Source organism: Alligator mississippiensis, chromosome 16 (assembly GCF_030867095.1).
Source record: "Alligator mississippiensis isolate rAllMis1 chromosome 16, rAllMis1, whole genome shotgun sequence".
Classification (NCBI taxonomy): domain Eukaryota; kingdom Metazoa; phylum Chordata; order Crocodylia; family Alligatoridae; genus Alligator; species Alligator mississippiensis.
The window spans coordinates 8313562-8330869 of record NC_081839.1 but is presented as its reverse complement, the minus strand read 5'-3'; the positions used below and the strand labels follow the sequence as shown (position 1 = coordinate 8330869).

The following is a 17308-nucleotide window of genomic DNA, read 5'->3' as shown; positions in this document are numbered from 1 at the left end:
TGCAAGGCAGGCTGTAGGAAGGGACACATCAGCCATAACAAGCAAGGGGTGGTGCTGCAGCGATTATGGCATTATTGGGCTTATTTACAAATGAATGGGCATGTTGTCTGCATCCCCAGGGCTCAGCAGGCACCCACACCTGCGCCCAGGCACCAGGCAGAGGTATGAAATCACTTCCGTTGCTGCTCAGGATATGACAGGAAGGGAAAGCTCAGCTCTGAGCAGCTGCTATGGAGTTGGGTCAGCAGCTACTGACCTGGCATGTAGAAGGCTCCAGGATACACAGTGCTAGGAGGTTTCGAGGGAGTATATCCCGCTGGATCCCTGCTGTAGTCATCACCTGAGTTGGATGGATACACCTGTGGCAGACGAGGAGGGGAGCAAGAGTCAGAGAGAGGCCTGCCGACCACAATGCCCTGCCTGCCAGACTGTCACTCGCCTGCCCTGCCCCAGGCTGGCTGCCCTAGTGCTTCTTTTTACTTATTACAGCCAACACAGCCAATTCCCACAGCAGAAAGGAGAAGTTCAGCCAAAGTTAAGGCCAAGAAGCGACACTCTTGGCTATCCAGGATATCCTGGCTGCAAAGGTGTGCTTCAACCTCCCCCCAGCCACTGACCTCCCCTATGTCACATTAACCCTACTGTGGCCTCCTGCATCCCCGGTCACCTTCCACGTGGGGGCTGGTGATCACCTCACCTACTCTCCTTGCCCCAACAGCCTTTGCATTGCTCTGCCTCCGACACACAATTGGAAGCATCTGGAAGGGGCGGAGGCAGAGACAGGGTGAGGGGGAAGAAGTGGATTTAAAGCAGAAATGAGCCTTGCCTTCCTGTAAGGCTTTGATCTCTCTTGCTCTGGATGCTATAGAACAGGCTAGCACCAGCAGCAGTTTCAACTCTCCTCTTGAGTTCCCTTTTCTGTGGTTATGGCTTTTTATGGGTAACCACAAAGAGATTATTTCTGGATACAAAACCCAAGTGCCCAGTCAACTCCAGAGAGAAACAGGAGAGGGTGGAGCAAGGGCATGGCCAGTGTTCACTCCTGCTCTTAAAGGACATGCTTTGCTGTGGCCCTTTACCATAATCAGGGTATCCAAGGTTTAAGCAGCATGTTCAATCTGTAAGTCAAGAAGCGCTTTATAAAGAACAGTATTACTACCTTTACTTGGGGGGCTGGGGGAAGGGAAGGTATGGAGGCCCACGCACACAGGGATTAATCAATGAGGGGCTCTTTGCTTTAAGGCGGCTCTTCAGTGCTGCCACTGAAAACCCTACCCTTGAAGACCATAAGGATCCTTAGCTATAGGACAAAAGCCCGGCTGCTCAGCCTTGTAAAGCACTGGGCAGTGGTCAACCACAATCACTCATGGCTCAATACAAGCCACCCAGCCTGGGAAGGGACATTCTGCACGTATGGCCTCATTCAGTTTAGATTATGGACTGCATGGGATAGTTTGGATACGGATGATTTTGCCTTGGGAAGCGGCTGAACTAGATACTTCAGGAGGTCCCTTCCTGCCCCACCACTATGATTTCTATGATTTAACCGAGCCACATTCTGCAGGCAAGCGCGGCCTAGCCCACTCCATCTTCATCTCCGAAGGGCAATGGTCTCCGGGACAGGAGCCTGTGTCCTGCATCTACCTCTCCTGCTGTCAAGGGCCATGGCCTGACAGCGACCCTGAATGAGGGACAGATGCATGGATGAGTGTGTGCATCCATGGGCGTGCAGTCTCTCCCTCCCACACACACAATTGTTCCTGCTGGGGGATTCCTTCATTTAGGCCATATCCTGTCCCTGTAACTTCTGTTTCAGCCTCTATTTCAGAGGTTACAGATTTCAGACTACAGGAAGATGATGATTTGCAGTACCTTTTATCCAGTGAAACTGCAGGATTAAGACAAGGGTCATCCCTCAATGAGGGCCTCAGGAGAGGCCTAGCTGTGTGCATGGTAACAGCAGTCCTTCATGATGCTAGATGCATAGGGCAGGTGTAACAGCTTTGAGGAGAGCAGACAGGGTAGCAACAAGGGGCCTTTGATCTAATGGATCCTGGAAAGCCTCTGCAGAAACCCACCCTGTGCTAGTGTTAAAGTATCTTTAAACACACACACACAAATGTGACACGTAAAAGAAACTGAGATGTCATTTAAATTGACGTGGGAACCTGTGAAGAGCCTATTTTCATCACTTTTGATTCATCTTGAAACCTTTTTTCTTTTTCTTTTTTTTAAATACACATGAAAGCAGAGGCCGGAGGTTGCAGCAACTCTGCCAGGCATGTTCAGCCCATCATTGACTGGAAAGAGCATCTCTGTTTGTAAAGGAAACCTGCAGTGATGCAGCAAGTTTCTCTTTCCCCTCTCCCAGCCTGCTACTTTGAACAGTTCTGATCACCTAAAGAGCAAGGATCCACTAAGAGGGGGGAAAAGAATGGCTCTTTAGTTTAAAAACTGCCCTAAATAGGGAGGAAAATGGGTTTCAATAGGAAATGATGAGAGACATGCTCTGAAAAGCACCAGCTTTTCCTATTAAAATCAACGTGTCCAGCTGGTCAGGTTCATGCGGCTTCATCCCAGGGAGGGCCCACAGGTCTGCGCTGCCTTAGGGTGGTCATCAGAGAGGACATGCCAGTTTTCTCCTACTCTGTCCTCTATTGATACAAAACCGGATGCCTTTGTCCTCTATTTTTCTCTGAAAGAGAAGAGACATAAAGGCGTCCAGTTTTGTATCAATAGAGGGCAACTGGACTGTCCTCTATGATAGCCACCCTACTTGGTACACAGCCGGGAGCCCTGCCAAGGCCTGCCTACTCACTCCTGCTGCACACGCACCAAATCCCTAAAGTCAGGCAGTGTAGCCAGGACAGAGGGACCCCGGATGCCTGCCATGAAATGCCCCGACAGAGAACCCAAGAGCAGCTCAGAGCTAAGCCATATTTCCAGGACTAGGAGTGCATGGGCAGGGTGGGCTTCTTGGCAGCGCTCCAGGATGGCATACACCAAACACCGTCTCAAGAAAAGCACCCATTCTGGAAGGGATACGACCAGAGCCCAGGACAGCCAGCCGCAGACACCCACAACCAGCAACACGGCGAATCTAACGTGGTAAAGATGCACAATGTTCATGTTCCAGATTTTTCCTCCCCCCCCAAATCTTAGAACCACGTACTCCAAAGAGGCTTTAAAATTCCCCCTCATCCTACCCCCTCCACCCAAACTTGCCTCAGATTTCCCTCCTGCACAAACAAGGACATAACCGCTTGCCAAAGGGTCGTCTTCCAACACTGCAAACTGGTGCTGCTTTAAAAAAGAAGGTACCCGCCCTCCATTAGCTCTTTGACAACCCCATGCAGCTAATTTACAGCCTCCTCCCCTCCATTATAACACTTTCCACAATTCCTTGGTGTGATCAGAAGGTGAAGACTCTGTAGTGAGCTGGAGCTGTTAAAGATCCTCCTCCCCTCACCCCAAAAAGCCTAAAGCAGAGTCCCCCAGCTGGCCTAGTGCTGCTGGTAAGCGGTAGCCAGAAAGCTGGGACCACCCGTCACCAGGGATCTTTGGGTCATGGGAGAGGCAGGAGACTATGGAAGTTGCAACTTGTAGTCTTTTTGCTGAAGATCTTGCTGTGTTCAGATAGTGCCCTTATAGACCCTAATGTACAAATTTGGACTGTGAACTCCAAAAACCAGAGGGAAGGTGGAAAGGAATGAACTGATAGATGCCAAACAACTGATCCCTGTCCTCTCTTAAAAAAAAAAAAAAAAAAAGAAAAAAGAAAAAAGAAAAAAACCCCCCAAAACAGAGCAGCCCTCTCTGCCTCTTGCGTCTCCAATAACCTCTGTGTTTCAACACAGGGACAAGCGCTGAAGTGGAATTCATGGAAAAAAAATACCCCGTCTCTGTGGCGTGCATTTGTGGCAGAGTCTGGGGAGAGCGGGGGAATGGAATAGGCTACAAAGAATAAGAATCCAGTAAATTGACTTTTCCTATAATTTGATTAAATAGCGGGAGCTGGGACAGGGAATCGAATGAAGCACATCTAATAGCCCTGCACCATCTGCCAGCCCCTGGCACCTGGCCAGCTCTCTAGGCAGCTGTGCAGCAGTGGAGAAGAGGAGAGGAAAAGGGGGTGGGGGTGGGGAAAGGAGGTTTACCATATATTTAATAAATCCTGAGTGAGAATCAAAAACCAGTGAAACATCCTTGCGGAGGAAGGCTTCAACGCAGGATTTCAAAGGTGCCAATGCTTTCACCTCGCTGCACAGCAGCTCCCAGGCTGCTGGAGCCTCCCCCCCCCCGCCCCAGCTCCTTAACGCTCACACGTGCAAGCCCCCCTTTGCACATACTCCAGGCTAGGAACTTTTCTCCCCGCCCATCCGCTAACCTCTATCTTGAAGGAATCAGATTTCAGCCCAATTGCTCATTAACGCTCTCTGGCCCCCTGTTCTCCACCCAATTCACTCCCACAGATCCATGCTCCCCAGCCATGCAAAGACACGTCTAAAGAGAGGATGTGTGCATGCATCTGAACATGCGTGCGTACAAGTATACACACATGCACATACCCTCTGAGGTTGCTCATTAAGCCTCAAGACAACAGATGCAAAAATTTCAAGCTGCTTGTTTTAAGGGACTTTTTAAGGAAAGGAAAAAAAAAGGAAAAAAAGAAGCTTCAAAAATGTTTCTCGGGTGTTGCCTGGGGTCACAGGAACTGGCACAGCAGTTTGGAAAGGGGTGGAAATGGCTCCTCCGTTTCATCACTTAAAGCAATGTGGGCTCCTCCAAAGGGTGAGCCATCACCAGTCAACTTGCCACCCAACCCTGGCCTCCATCTTCAACGTCCACAACCAGTACCCGCACAGGGTATCACTGAGGGTCCCCCACGCAGAGAGAAGACCTGTTCCCAAAACACACAAAGCAGCTGAGGGGAGCCGCCGAGATCCTCTGCATTCGGGGGCACTGACAAAATCCACGTCCTACATCCAGCACCACAGGAAACAGTAAATCATAGCCAGGTCTCTCCTCCCCCACCCAACCCCCAGCCCTTGCCTCCGTCAGCGAAAGAGTCAGACCTCTGGGACCTACAGGTGAGATCATTTCCTGTGTTTAAATTGCTAGCACAAAGTAAAAGGAGGGAGCTTGCCAAAAAGCTGCATTAAATTCACCAGCCCTGTGATTCTCAGGGTTCCTCCCCCCCCCCCCCCTTTCTGTTATTCACGTTTAAAAGCATAAACTGGGGTGGGACTTCAAGCAATCCTTGCAGACTAATACTAAACAGAGCAGCCACCAGACTGCAAACCTATGCACCGAATTAGCTGCCAGCCACCCTGCTCAGCACTGCAACAGATCCCTCACACAGCTGACCGTTCAAGGTGCGCACAAACCAATTTCCAGCGGGCTCAGGGACAAAGCCAGACAACACAGGCTGGTGCTCAGACCTGCTTGCTTGGGATCAGGCACCCCCGCCAGCCCCAGGTCCCATGTAGAGCAGAGGCACCGTGAGGAATCGTCACTCAAGGCCAAATGCAAAAGGTAGGAGGCTTGATCAGCTTCTTTCATGAGAGGACAAATGTTGCAAACGCCATTTGTTGTTCAAGTCTGGAACCCCTCTGGTGCACGCGACAGTGAGAGCTGGGAACTCAAACATCCTCAAAAAAGTTTTTAACCCACTTGGTTTGGAAAAATGCACCAGCAGCAATACTCTAAACCCACAAGCACAAGGACCAGAAGAGGCCATCACAAACCTCTTTTTGGAGCTTCTGCACAACATGAGCCAGGTAGCTTCACCTGGTCACTCCTGGATGGGCTGACAGAGCTGCCTGGGCTAACACTCATAGTGTGGACATAGCTTGGACTGACAAAAAAGGTCTTTTGTTGATGTAACCGTCTACGTTAGGGTTTTTGCTGGCACAGCTGTGTTAGCTGGGGAGGTGATTTCTTCACACTCCTGATCAACTCAGCTGTGCTGGCAAGTCTTGCGTGCGGACCAAGCCTCTTCCCTCTTTCAAGCCAAGCAAGTGGCAAACTGAGATGTTGACAAGGTGATTTTTTTTTTCTCCTAGGAATGCCATTTCAGATGGAGAGTCTGGTACATCCAAAAAAGCAATTCTTAAGGTGGTGCAAGGAGGTGGGGAGATGAAAGGCATATGCTGGCTGCAAAAAAAGATTTCTGGGCTTCACACAAGAGGATTTTTAACTCTATTCATGCTCCATGGTTTCTGATGCCACTGAGCTCTCTCAGCTGGCTGTCAGTACCATCAGCTTCAGTAAGACCCTGAGCCTGCTTCCACTGAAGCAAACAGGAAATTCCCGCTGATCTCAACAGCAGCAGGCTCTACATGCACAGCTCCAACCTGTTTCTCCGAGGCATTTTTTGGGCAGCTCTTGCACGTGGGATAGTTAAATGCAGACACTCTGCCTTGGGCCTTGTTCTTTGTTGTGCCATACAAAATAGGCAGCCAACCGCCAGATGCCGTCATGGCTCTCCTGACTTATTGCTCAAGTGAGCTTAGGAACAAGCGTAGTTCCTGCTGTGCATGGGGGTGTTCAGAAGTGACGCAGAGGGTATGAGAGATCCGGTGTCTGCCTGGATCCAGCACCTGAAGACCCACTTCACCAAAGCTAAACAGGCAGGAGGACTGTGCATTAATTATACACTACAACAAGATGCCAAATGCTGTTAGGTTCATTCACAGCCAGACCTGCCAACTTCAAACCCACAGGGTAGCCTGTCCCTGTCCCATCCCCGTTGCCATCAGAGCAGCAGGAAGCATCCTCAGGCTTTCCACTTACCCCTCCACCGTGTGCCTCTGGCAGCACCTGCCCCGCTTCAACCACACTCAACTATTGCAGCCACTGACCCTTCCAACTTGTCAGAGTGGTTGTGAAATTAAGATTAAAGTGCTCTGTTTTAACATGGTGCTTATTAATCTATTTACGTTGCACAGGGTCCAGTGATAACATGGAACAGGCTCTTTTCGCTGCATGTTTGCAGACGGAGTCAGACCAGAAAGCTCCTTTGATCAGCTGCCTGGGGGGCGGGGGGAAAGGGGAGGGCTCTCTGGCTACATAGTTAATTCTGCGTGGGTGCAGATTTCTCTCTCTGCATGGAGGTTTAAAAAAAAAAAAAAAAAAAAAAAAGAAAAAAAAAGAAAAAAGAAAGAGGTAGGTTATGGAAAAAGTGGGCAGAGTGTCCCAGCCCCACCCCAGGGAAAGGGAGTTTTCCAAGAAGAGGCAAAAAGCAAAGCTGAATCCCCCTTAACAGCTTGCTTTGAAAAGGGGAGGGAGGGTGTGCGCACGCACGACTTCCAGCCATTTGTGTTCCTCGGGTCCCTTGCTGTTGCCATTCAGGGCTGGCTGCACTTTGCTAAGCATTACATAACCTTCCATCCTCCCCCCGGGGAGCCACGACAGAACGGGGAGATTAGGCCTAGTAAATTCCATCTTACCGTCTCTGCCGTGGCGGGAGGGAGAGGGTGGGGGCTGCTGCAACTTTACAACGGCGGCACGCTGTTTACAGAGCTGCGAGCACATCCAGCCAGCCTTGCTGGACAGCCTTAGCATTAATTCTTTCAAAGGGAGGGCATGCCTCTTGTGGGGCTGGAAAGCAGCTCCCTGTGTCTGTTCAAGCAATCAAGTAAAATAATCCTGTGCCGGAAGCGTACAAGTGCTTTGGGACACAGCTCCCCTTTGGGCCTTCTTTGCTGCAGGCAGCACGGTCTGAGCTTGAACAAGAGCCAGAGGTTGCATCAAATTTTGGGGGATCCAATTTAAAGGCGTCTTAACACGGCCTGATCTTCAGGTGGTGCTGAGCACCCACTGCTCAGGCATCGGAGTGCCTCTGAAGCATTTCTCGTGCGTCGCCAAAACCAGGAGGCCGATAACTGTCAGCACCCACCAGCAGCCCTGTTTAACAGCTACGGAGCAATGATTCCCCCTCCCAATCCCCACAATCTCCAGCAAAAGCGCTGGGAAGCCGCCAGAGTTCAGATACTCCGAGTTCCACGTGAATCGGAAGAAGCGGCGTGAATCGTCTGTTAGCGCACGCCACCAGGAAAACTGAAAGCCCCAGGGAAAGGGCAGCACCACAGCCGAGTTGCGGTACCGACAGCAGCAGGCAGCTCCTGTGCAGAAAGCACCGATGCCTTCCACCCACATCGGCAGGCGGCACTATTTGGGCCCAGACCCCTGCCTCAATCCCACTTCTGGTTCCCCTGTGCTTTTGCTGTTGAAATGTCCCTTTCAGAAATACGTATTTGGCAGAAGGGCCTTTGCTTTACAGCAGGGGTGTCCAACTCCCTTTGTGCTCCAGGCCAGACCCAGACTGTAAAGTTTTTTGTGGGCCAGATCCAGCCAGGGCATGAGGAGCTGGTAGCTGCAGATCTCACTCCAACGCAGGGAATTGTGCCCCGTGCTGAACTGTAGTCCTGTGCAAAGCAGTAGTATTCACTTTGGATTTGGATGATTCGGGGGACAGTGATTCGAATCACTGTCCCGATTCAATTCGGCCGAATCTGATTCGGAGATTTGGCTGCTGCCGAATCACTGAATCTCCAAATCAGCCAGACCAGACCCATCCCCTACCCACTCTCCCAGCCTGGCAAAGGCCAGCTCCCAGCACTTGCTAAAACCCCCCCTGCAAACCCCCAGACTCACCGCTCCTGCCGGCAGGGGGCAATCCCCGCTGCCCCGTGCCATGGGGGGGGCTCTGCACAAGCCCCCTGAAGCCCCAAGGCCACTGCAGGAGCAGTGACTCCTGGGATTATTTTTTGTCTTTTTTTCTTAAAAGGGCTGGAGCTGGCCCAGGCGAGGCACCCGTGGGGAGGCTGGGGGCTCATGCAGAGCCCCCCCATGCAGCGTGGGGCAGTGGGGATTGCCCCCCAGCCAGCACGAGGGCTTTTCTTTAAAGTACCGAGCTCAGGCAGGCAGGGGCAGTCATGGGGGGGCTGGGGGAGCAAAAAGGGGTCCCCCTCATGGTCCCCTCTCCCAGCCCCTGCTCCCACACCCCTAGTACTTACCAGCTCGGAGTTGGCTGCAGCTCCCTGCTGCAGCCACCGGGGACTGCCTGAATCATCAAAGCTCTCCAAATCTTTGCTGAAGATTCGGAGAGCTTCAAATCCATTCGGACCTTTAAACTGGTCCCCTGATTTGATTCGGATTCAGAGATTCACCACCCGAAGCGTCACACAGCCCTACTGAACTGCCACATGCGCTATGCTGCTGTAGCTGAGGAGGTAGGATCACAGCAGATTTCACACAAAGGCAACCAGGGCAATGTCAGCTCTTGGGCTCATTCCTGCCACCAAGCACGTCCACCAGGGCCCTGGGATTCTGCAACAAGCTACCACCACTCTCAGCCATGCCCCCGGCTTCCAGGGGTCTGCCAGGAGTCTGGTGGGCTGGACGCAGCAGTTCCATGGGCTGGATCTGGCCTGTGAGCTGTGCATTCGACACTCCTGCTCTAGAGGAAAAAAATGCCACAGCATTTTTCATTTTCCTGTATGGCTAGCTACGTGTCCAAAGCCAACTGTACTGGCTGTTTCCTTCCTGCATTTGGGCTCCCAGACCAAGAGGTACCAAACGCTCAGACCAGCCAGCGAGGCTTCCATCCGAGATGAAATTTTAGCTCCACATTTTACCTTCGGCCTGGAAGCCACTCATTCGCAGGCAGTGGCACAAAAGCTGGAGCGTGGAATGCAGCCTTGGTCTTTGCCACTTCAGGCCCAAGCAAAGCTGTGCTGCAGTCTGCTCCAATTAACTTTTCTGGAGATCCCATTACTCCCCGCCACAAAGACATTGTTTAATTTATTCCCCTATAACAGCCATTGAAGTATGGCTAACATATTCCTACAGGCTGCTCAGCTTTCTTATAAAACAACACAGGCAGCTCTGCACACCTGGTGCAGCCCCACATGCCTGCCCACATTGCAATTGGCTTGGTTTCCTTTTCAGAGTGAAATCTGATCACGTGGAATATTACATTTCATAGGGGCATTTGCGACATAACGTCAAATAGATGAGAGCCAAGAAATCTAGAGCTCTAACTGACGCACCATCCTTTCCTTGCTCAGGTAGAACTGGGATTCAGGAGGCTCTGGCATCACAAAAGGAGTTTAACAAGCCAGAGCACCAGCTCACAGCCTTCCTCCACCCCAGGCGGCACTAGCCAACAGTGACTGTGCATACGAAGAAGAGTTATGAGCAATTCTATCAAGTTCCTAGGTTGCTACACTTCCAGACAGCTGTGCAGTATTCAGTCTTCCAATGTACTCCCATTGCAGCAAGTAATCCCCTTCCCTTCTCCCCCTTTCAGTGCTTTAAACCTTTTGTCAACAGCAGGTATGCTAGGTCACCATTGCAGCACAGAGTACAGTAAAACTAGCTAGGGGCTACTGCCCATGGGAACTGTTGGAAATGGGAGGCTCAAATCAACTTTAAAGATTCAACCTGAAAACGTGAGTTGGGGCTCAGGCACTGAGCTGATAGATCCATTAGAAAAAAACAAAACAACACATGGCTCAATGGCATGTTTGCACAAGATGCTTGTGCAGTGCTGCTTACCGATGAGGGGAGTCCAGGAGGCACCTTCCGAACCTTTTTAGGCTGTCCATCTGGGTTAAAGAAATAAAAACAGAGAATAACTCTTCAAAAGAGAAGTTATTGTCTGGCTGCTGAAGGTGTTGGGATGTGACGCCCCACTGGATGCTGAACAGGTAACAAGGTGCGACTAAGGAAGGCAATGCAGGATGGCAGATGCAGGATATGGATATCACCCTTGATTGTGTCCAAATTAAATAAAAGTTATGCAAAAAGAACCCAAATCTGGAATGCAGTCTGCTGTACTCTCACAGGTGAGCCTGCTGGCTTTCTTTGTGGCAAGACTCGACGTGTAGATGCTGATTTGAAATCTCTTCTAATAGCCCATCTCCGAATATTTGAGCTCCTCTATTGAAGAATGGTGGGGTTCTCTTCTGGTTTGGGAGGAATAGTAAAGCCCAAGGATAATTTACCACTTCTGGGAAAGATTGTTAACTGGTTCATTAAAGAGGATTTGGAAGAAGTGGAGGAAGGAGAATAATATAATGTTTGCATCTTATTTTATTTGCTCCTTTAACAAAAAACATATTTGGGAAGGCACACTGGGCACCTATACATGTGCAGTGAGGCTGCTGCACTGTGCTGTAATTACAGCGCATTGGAGTAAACTCGATTAATAGAGTCTGCTGGAGCACGGTAGTTACCGCACACCAGCACCACACGTATCGGTGTCCCAATGCTGAAAAATGGTGGGCATGCTTTAACTAAAGCTCATCCAACAAGCAGTAGTTAAAGCGCCCCCCACTGCCATTTTCAGCGGGGTGGCACCAATACACACGATGCTCTGGGTGCTCCCCCCCGCAGCACGTGTATAAACACCCATTGTGTTAAGTCAGGCTGTAGCACTGCCCAGAGTTACTGCACAACGCACCCTAGGTCACTGAAAAGGCAGGTATCGCTAGATCCTGCTCAGGACAACAGAAACACTCAAGTCTTGAAGGCAAGGTAAGGTCCAGGAGGAGAAAATGAAAGGTAAACTGGGGGCGACACCCCTAGAGGAGCCAGCTCAAGAATCAGCTCAGACTAAAGTTTCTGAATTTTAGTGAAGAGCTAAGGAAAACCTTGCTTTGGGCTGCGGGGAGGGGAGAATAGGAGAGATATTGGGCTAGTGCCCAGAACTCTGCCACACTGGTATTTTGCCCATCCCCAGCCGAGGAGAACTCATAACAGAGCTACTCCATCTACACAACCATTTGCTACCCTGAAAGCCTTAAACCCGAGACATTTTGGAATGATAAATTAAACCTTTGAGTATCAGAAGCAGACTCCTCTTTCTAAACCACAGCATAAAAATGTATGCAACACAAAACTGTTTCTGGTTTCATTTGCAGTAAAAAGACAAAAATAGCAGCAATAAAGCCATTTCAAAGGATGTGGATATGACCAGAAACACCCATTCTGGGAAATCAGGGCTTGTCTGCACTTGAAAATTAATGGGGATTGAGGTAGGATATGCATTTCAAAGCACAACAGCTTGTTCCTGCATAACCCCATGTGCAGACACACACTTATCGTGGAATAAGCATGTCCATACATGAGGTTATTCAGGAACAACTCCACATACAGACAAGCCCTTAGCAGCAGAGGTACAACACTGTGCCTTCACACCTCTCCCAGGAACCAGGACCCCATGCTGCTGCTTAGCACACTACATTCCAGCAATCAGGATATGCATAGTAGCTTGTGTGCATATATATATTTGGGGAGCCAAGTGGAGGCTCGCCCCCTCATCCCTGGTCACCTTTTGAGATATGTGGCGTTTCCCAGGGCAAAGAAAAATCTCACACGTGACGGGACCCATTTTTGCCATCACTTTTGTTTTCTTTAAAAAAAAAGAAAACAAAAAAACCCATGCACCAGGTTTACATTGGTCAGTTGATCAATTTGAAGTACAGATCACGAGGGATGACTTCCTAGTTTCGCTCTCACCCGCCTTACCCTGCTTCCCCGGAGGGATGTGGGTTGTGACTTACCTATGTTGCTGTCAGCACCTCTCCTACGAGGGTTGTTGGAATAAGAAAAATATTGAGACCCTCCCTTCACCCCTGTGGGGGAAAGTGTGCTTGGACTCGCGATTCCCATTTCACTGGGCAGGAAACCAGTCTGTAAACAAGGAGACAGAGAAGCCCTTCCATGTAATTATGCTGTAAAACCATCATGGTCATTCCAAACAGAAGCTGCCTTCAACAGCTTTCACACGATTCAGCCTCAAATCAAACCTGAGGGCGGTAAAGAAGGAAAAACACAAATGTGCAGTCAGGAGGGGGCCTTTCCTGCCAGAGATTCAGAGGCCCTGATCCCCCACTTCTAAATATGCATCCACAAGCTACTGTGAGTGCAAACTTACAGATGCAATTAACTGGGAGCACAGATGACAGCAGCCAGACTGCTGATCTGTAGGAGCGACAGTCACAGTCAGATGGCTTTACTCTGTCACTTGTGTCTACGGCTGACGGTGGGTGGTGGTGCAGAGTGAAAAGGTGGTTGTGCGACTCAGGCACCGACACTGCTGAGAAGCCCTAGTACGCCGGGAGCAACAGCCATGCCTGAGCTCATGTACACAGTGTATCACCACTCGCTAGCAGCAAAGCAAAGCGCTCTCAACACAAATGCTCTGCACCCTCAGTGCTGGTGGAGTGGGTCCCCCAGCAGTAGCGACCACAGAAGCAGATGATTCCCCAAAAAGCTTGGTTCAGATGCAGCCAAAGTCAAGTGGAAGGAGGAGTTCATGGGGCAGATGATTCAGGATGGCCTGTCCCCCACGCATTAGGGACAGGAACCCTCCCTTTATTTGCCTGCTCTCCCAGGCTGAGTTTTTGCAGGGGAGGGATTGTCTCCCACTGTGAGTATATGCAGCACCCATTATAACCGAGCCCCAATTTCAGGTGGGCATCTACATACTACTAGTGTTACAACGGGTTATGTCCTATCAATATGCTACTTTGCTTAGTCTGGCTCTGTTCTGCTCTGTTTATTTTGTGGAGTCCTAAATCCCTGGTTAACAGCTTTTTAGGCCTTTGGCCAATCAAATGACTGGTTTTACTTGGGAAATTACATTAAACCCAAACATTTCTCCCCTCCACACCTGAATTAATGATCCTCTGACACAATTTTCTGAAGTGGCCAGTAATTTTGAAAGCCCAGCTGGGGACACACCTTGAAGAAGCTGGTCACTCCTCCCCAGAGACTGCTGCATGGACATGAAATTCAGACTAAAAAGAAGCTCAAAATATTTAAGAGTACATTGGAAACCATCCTTTCGAATAACCTACTTGTGGACACGGCGAAGTCTGTCACTTGAAGTCTTTAACACAACACTAAATGCCTTTCTAAGCATATGCCCTAGCTTAGTCGCGCACCATGGACCTGATGCAGGTAAGGTGGGGTAAGAGGCAATGGCTGCTGCTACTTAAGTGGTCAGATGAGATCACGATGACCCTTCTGGTCTTAAAAATGCAGTTAATGAAGTCTCAGCATTGCTGGCTTACCATAATTTAATCTACAGACTTCTCTGTGCATTAATACAAGGGAATATGGTGTCAGGATTACTTTCTCCCAAGTGTGTTGATTTGGTTGGTTTTAAACCATAAGAAGGGGCACACCCACCGACTCCAAAATACGCTGCGCAGGCATCCACCACATCACCAGGGATGCAAGAAACCAGCTGGCAGGCCACTGGCTGCTTGCACACTCCCATTTCCACAATCTACTCCACAGCTAGCTGAAGCTTTTACAGACTACAAACAGGAGGCTAACATAGCAGACGCCTGCTAGGAGTATAGCATGTCTTAAATTCAGACTGTTGGCGCATACGTTGCCATGCAAGGGTGGCTCCTATATACCATTTTGTGTTCCGTCTACAAAGGAGTGATGTAGTTTTATGCCCATTTCAGAGAGAAGAAAAGTACAGAGAGGGGGAAAAGATGCAACTTGTCCCAAGGTCCTCAGCAGGCCAGCAGGAGAGGTGGAAAAGAACCTAGTCCAAACCCTAGTCCAGTGTCTTACCACTGTACTACAATCTCTCAGCATGTGCATCGAGCATCTGGAAACATTCCTGGTAGGGGGCTTCTAAAAGCAACACCAGTGCAGTCAAACTCAATGGAAGCCATGATTAATCCAAATGCCAGCCTGCCAAAGCTTCAGCAGGATAGGCTGCTGGGTTGGACTAATTAGTTCTCTTAGTCTCTCCCTCTTCCCCTGCCCCCCAATACTTTATTAACGAAAGTGAAATCCTTTTCTCAAAAGGAGGAAAATCCTTCCTCCTGTTTATCTAAACTGACCTTGGAAGCAAAAAAAACATCAGTGCAAACCCAGCAGTATCTGTGATACAGCATGAATTTTACAAACCAAAGCACCTACACATATTCCAAGAGAAGAGCAAGCAGGGAGTCTCCAGGAGAGACGACATTTAGCTAGGAAGAGAAGTTTATTCTTTACTTGGGATCTGAGGAGATGAAGAAAAGCCCTTATATAATAAAAATCTCTCTCACTGATCATCTTCCACAGGTGAAAAATTGCAATAAAGAAGGATTTAAATTTCAGAATAGCTTGATCAAAAATATTTAGAGCTGGCTATTGGAAGGGGGGTGGGGGTGCGCGCACGAAACCTTGCTCTGAAATCTGTCTCCTCTGAAAGGGGTCGGGAGAAGCTCATGTATTCACAGCTGGTAAAATTCTTGCAATCTGTTCCACTGGTCAGGTTACCTTTGTGTTTAAAAGGCTACACACCACCAAGTGACACAGCCAAGAAAAGCAAAAAAAACTAGGTACCCCAGAGGAGATTATGGAGGCTTGGAGCTGCCAGTTGTTACTGCTTTGTTCCTTAAGCAGGTAGCTCGAATAGTCTGACTTTTGTGAAACTTGCACTCTGCATGAATGTTTCAACACCGCTTCCTGGAAAATCATCAATTTATTTTTTTTTCACTTCTCTAGCCCTGCTCCACAACTCTCCTCCCCCCCTGTGCTGGATAAGGGGAGTTGAGGGTTAAATGAAATAGTGGCTTGGAGGCCTCCTACTCCATCTGGAACATGCAAGGGCGGGTGGTTGAGAGAGGAATGTGCTTCTCTGAAGCTCCCTGTCCAGTCCACACGAGGACTCAAACGCACACAGCGCATCTGCTGTGCAACAAGTCTCACAAGCTGCAGAAGAGGCCCGAGCACGCTGCCAATGCAGGTAAGCAATTCGGCAGGCAGAAGCATCAGCTCCTCTCCGAGTCAGAGAGCAAGCGAATGTCCAGGCACTACCGCTTGCCTCCTAGCAATTTTGGTGTCTGCCCTGTATCAAAAGCAGCTGCTCCAAGGGCAGGCTTGGACAGTCTCATCCTGTGGACTATTTGATCTGCACCTCCTTCGCCTGCTCAGTGCCTCCACGCTCCAGAGAGGCCTCCCCAAAACTGCAATACAAATCGGCCCACCCCCTTTGTTAGCTTATATCCCCCCTCCCATCCTCCCCTCTCCCCCCAAATAAAACCTCAACAAAATCATAACATTAAAGAACAAGGCCTGGCATCGCTCCCGTTTTTATTTTAGCAGCTTCAGTGGTAAATTAAATCCACGCTGGCACAGACAGCCAGCACAGCTGTTTCAGCAAAGGAAACATCCTCAGTTCAGAGGAGAGGAAATTATGACAAATTTGTGTAAAATTAAAACACAGTTCTTATTAAAGAAAAAAAGGTGCCCAGCCCAGAATTACTCAAGTGAACAAAGATGGTGAGACTGTTTCTGTTGTACAGCCCTTGAATGCTGACTTAGGTCTCCAGAAGGGGCAGCTTCAGCAACATGCATCCGAGAAGAGGCGCTCACTTCTTCCCTGAAAAGTTATTTTTGGGTGCTGGCAGGGAGAGGCCACATAATCCAAGTAATAGTCCAAGTCCCAAGTGAATGAGCTCCATCCTCCCCTCCCCAAACATCCAGTGCGAGGTGCCCAGGTATACAAGGATGCAAACAGTTCGCCACCAGCTAGCATACACCTCACCCTGCCAGAAGGGCCACGTGGGAGTCAAGCTCAGTCCCACCAAGTTCAAAGGTCCAGGGGACACACCTGCATGGCCCACACTTCAGGATGGAGCATGAGAAAATACACATTACAGGGCGGTTTTTACGTCGTAAAATCCAAGTGCTTTTCAGCAGCGACAAGCATCTGCCACATGTGGTTCTCTCTTTCCAGGGGAGAAATGGTGCATGCACTGCAGTCATTTCTTTTAGGAGGACTTTTCCCCATGTTAAAAGTAAAAGGCACCTTGGTCTGTGCCAAAAACCACCTCTAGAGAGTTAATGAGGGATACTATTTGTTCTAGGCATTTCAAAACCAGGAGGTGAACAATGTGAATTACTGACTAGCCCTGGAAAGAAGACAGGAAAAATGGGGGAGGGGGAAGAGGCTTGCAAAGAAGCAGTCAAGGGTCGGACTGAAATTTCTCATGAATTTTAAGAGATCTGGATGCCAAAATCCACCTTGGGTTTAGTGTGGGGGTGGGCAATTATTTCAGGCAGAGGGCCACTTACCCAGTTTTGGCAGGCTGTTGAGGGCCGCATGGGTAGCCCTGCCCCTTGACGGTGCCCCGCACCCTGGTCATCATCTTGGGACCCATGTCCCAGTGTCTTGGGACCCATGTCCCAGGGCCAGCACTGGTGGGGCCCAAAGCAGGGCACAGGCTGGTAAGGGTCTGTGGAGCTGGGCTGGGCTGCACCAGCAGGGAGGGGGGAGCTG

General features: G+C 49.7%; 1 protein-coding gene across 14 annotated transcripts in view; it reads right to left on the bottom strand.

Moving 5' to 3' along the window:
- Positions 1 to 17308, bottom strand: part of TCF3 (transcription factor 3) — a 110918-nt gene that overhangs the window by 29203 nt on the left and 64407 nt on the right. For 13 of the 14 annotated variants that reach the window (XM_059719451.1, XM_059719453.1, XM_059719454.1 and 10 more), the window contains 3 exons: positions 12573 to 12702; positions 10564 to 10613; positions 257 to 359 (listed from right to left, as the gene is read on the bottom strand). In XM_059719451.1, the coding sequence (XP_059575434.1) occupies positions 257 to 359; positions 10564 to 10613; positions 12573 to 12702 (283 nt within the window). The remainder of the gene's footprint in view (positions 1 to 256; positions 360 to 10563; positions 10614 to 12572; positions 12703 to 17308) is intronic. The other variant, XM_059719456.1, reaches the window with a different exon arrangement.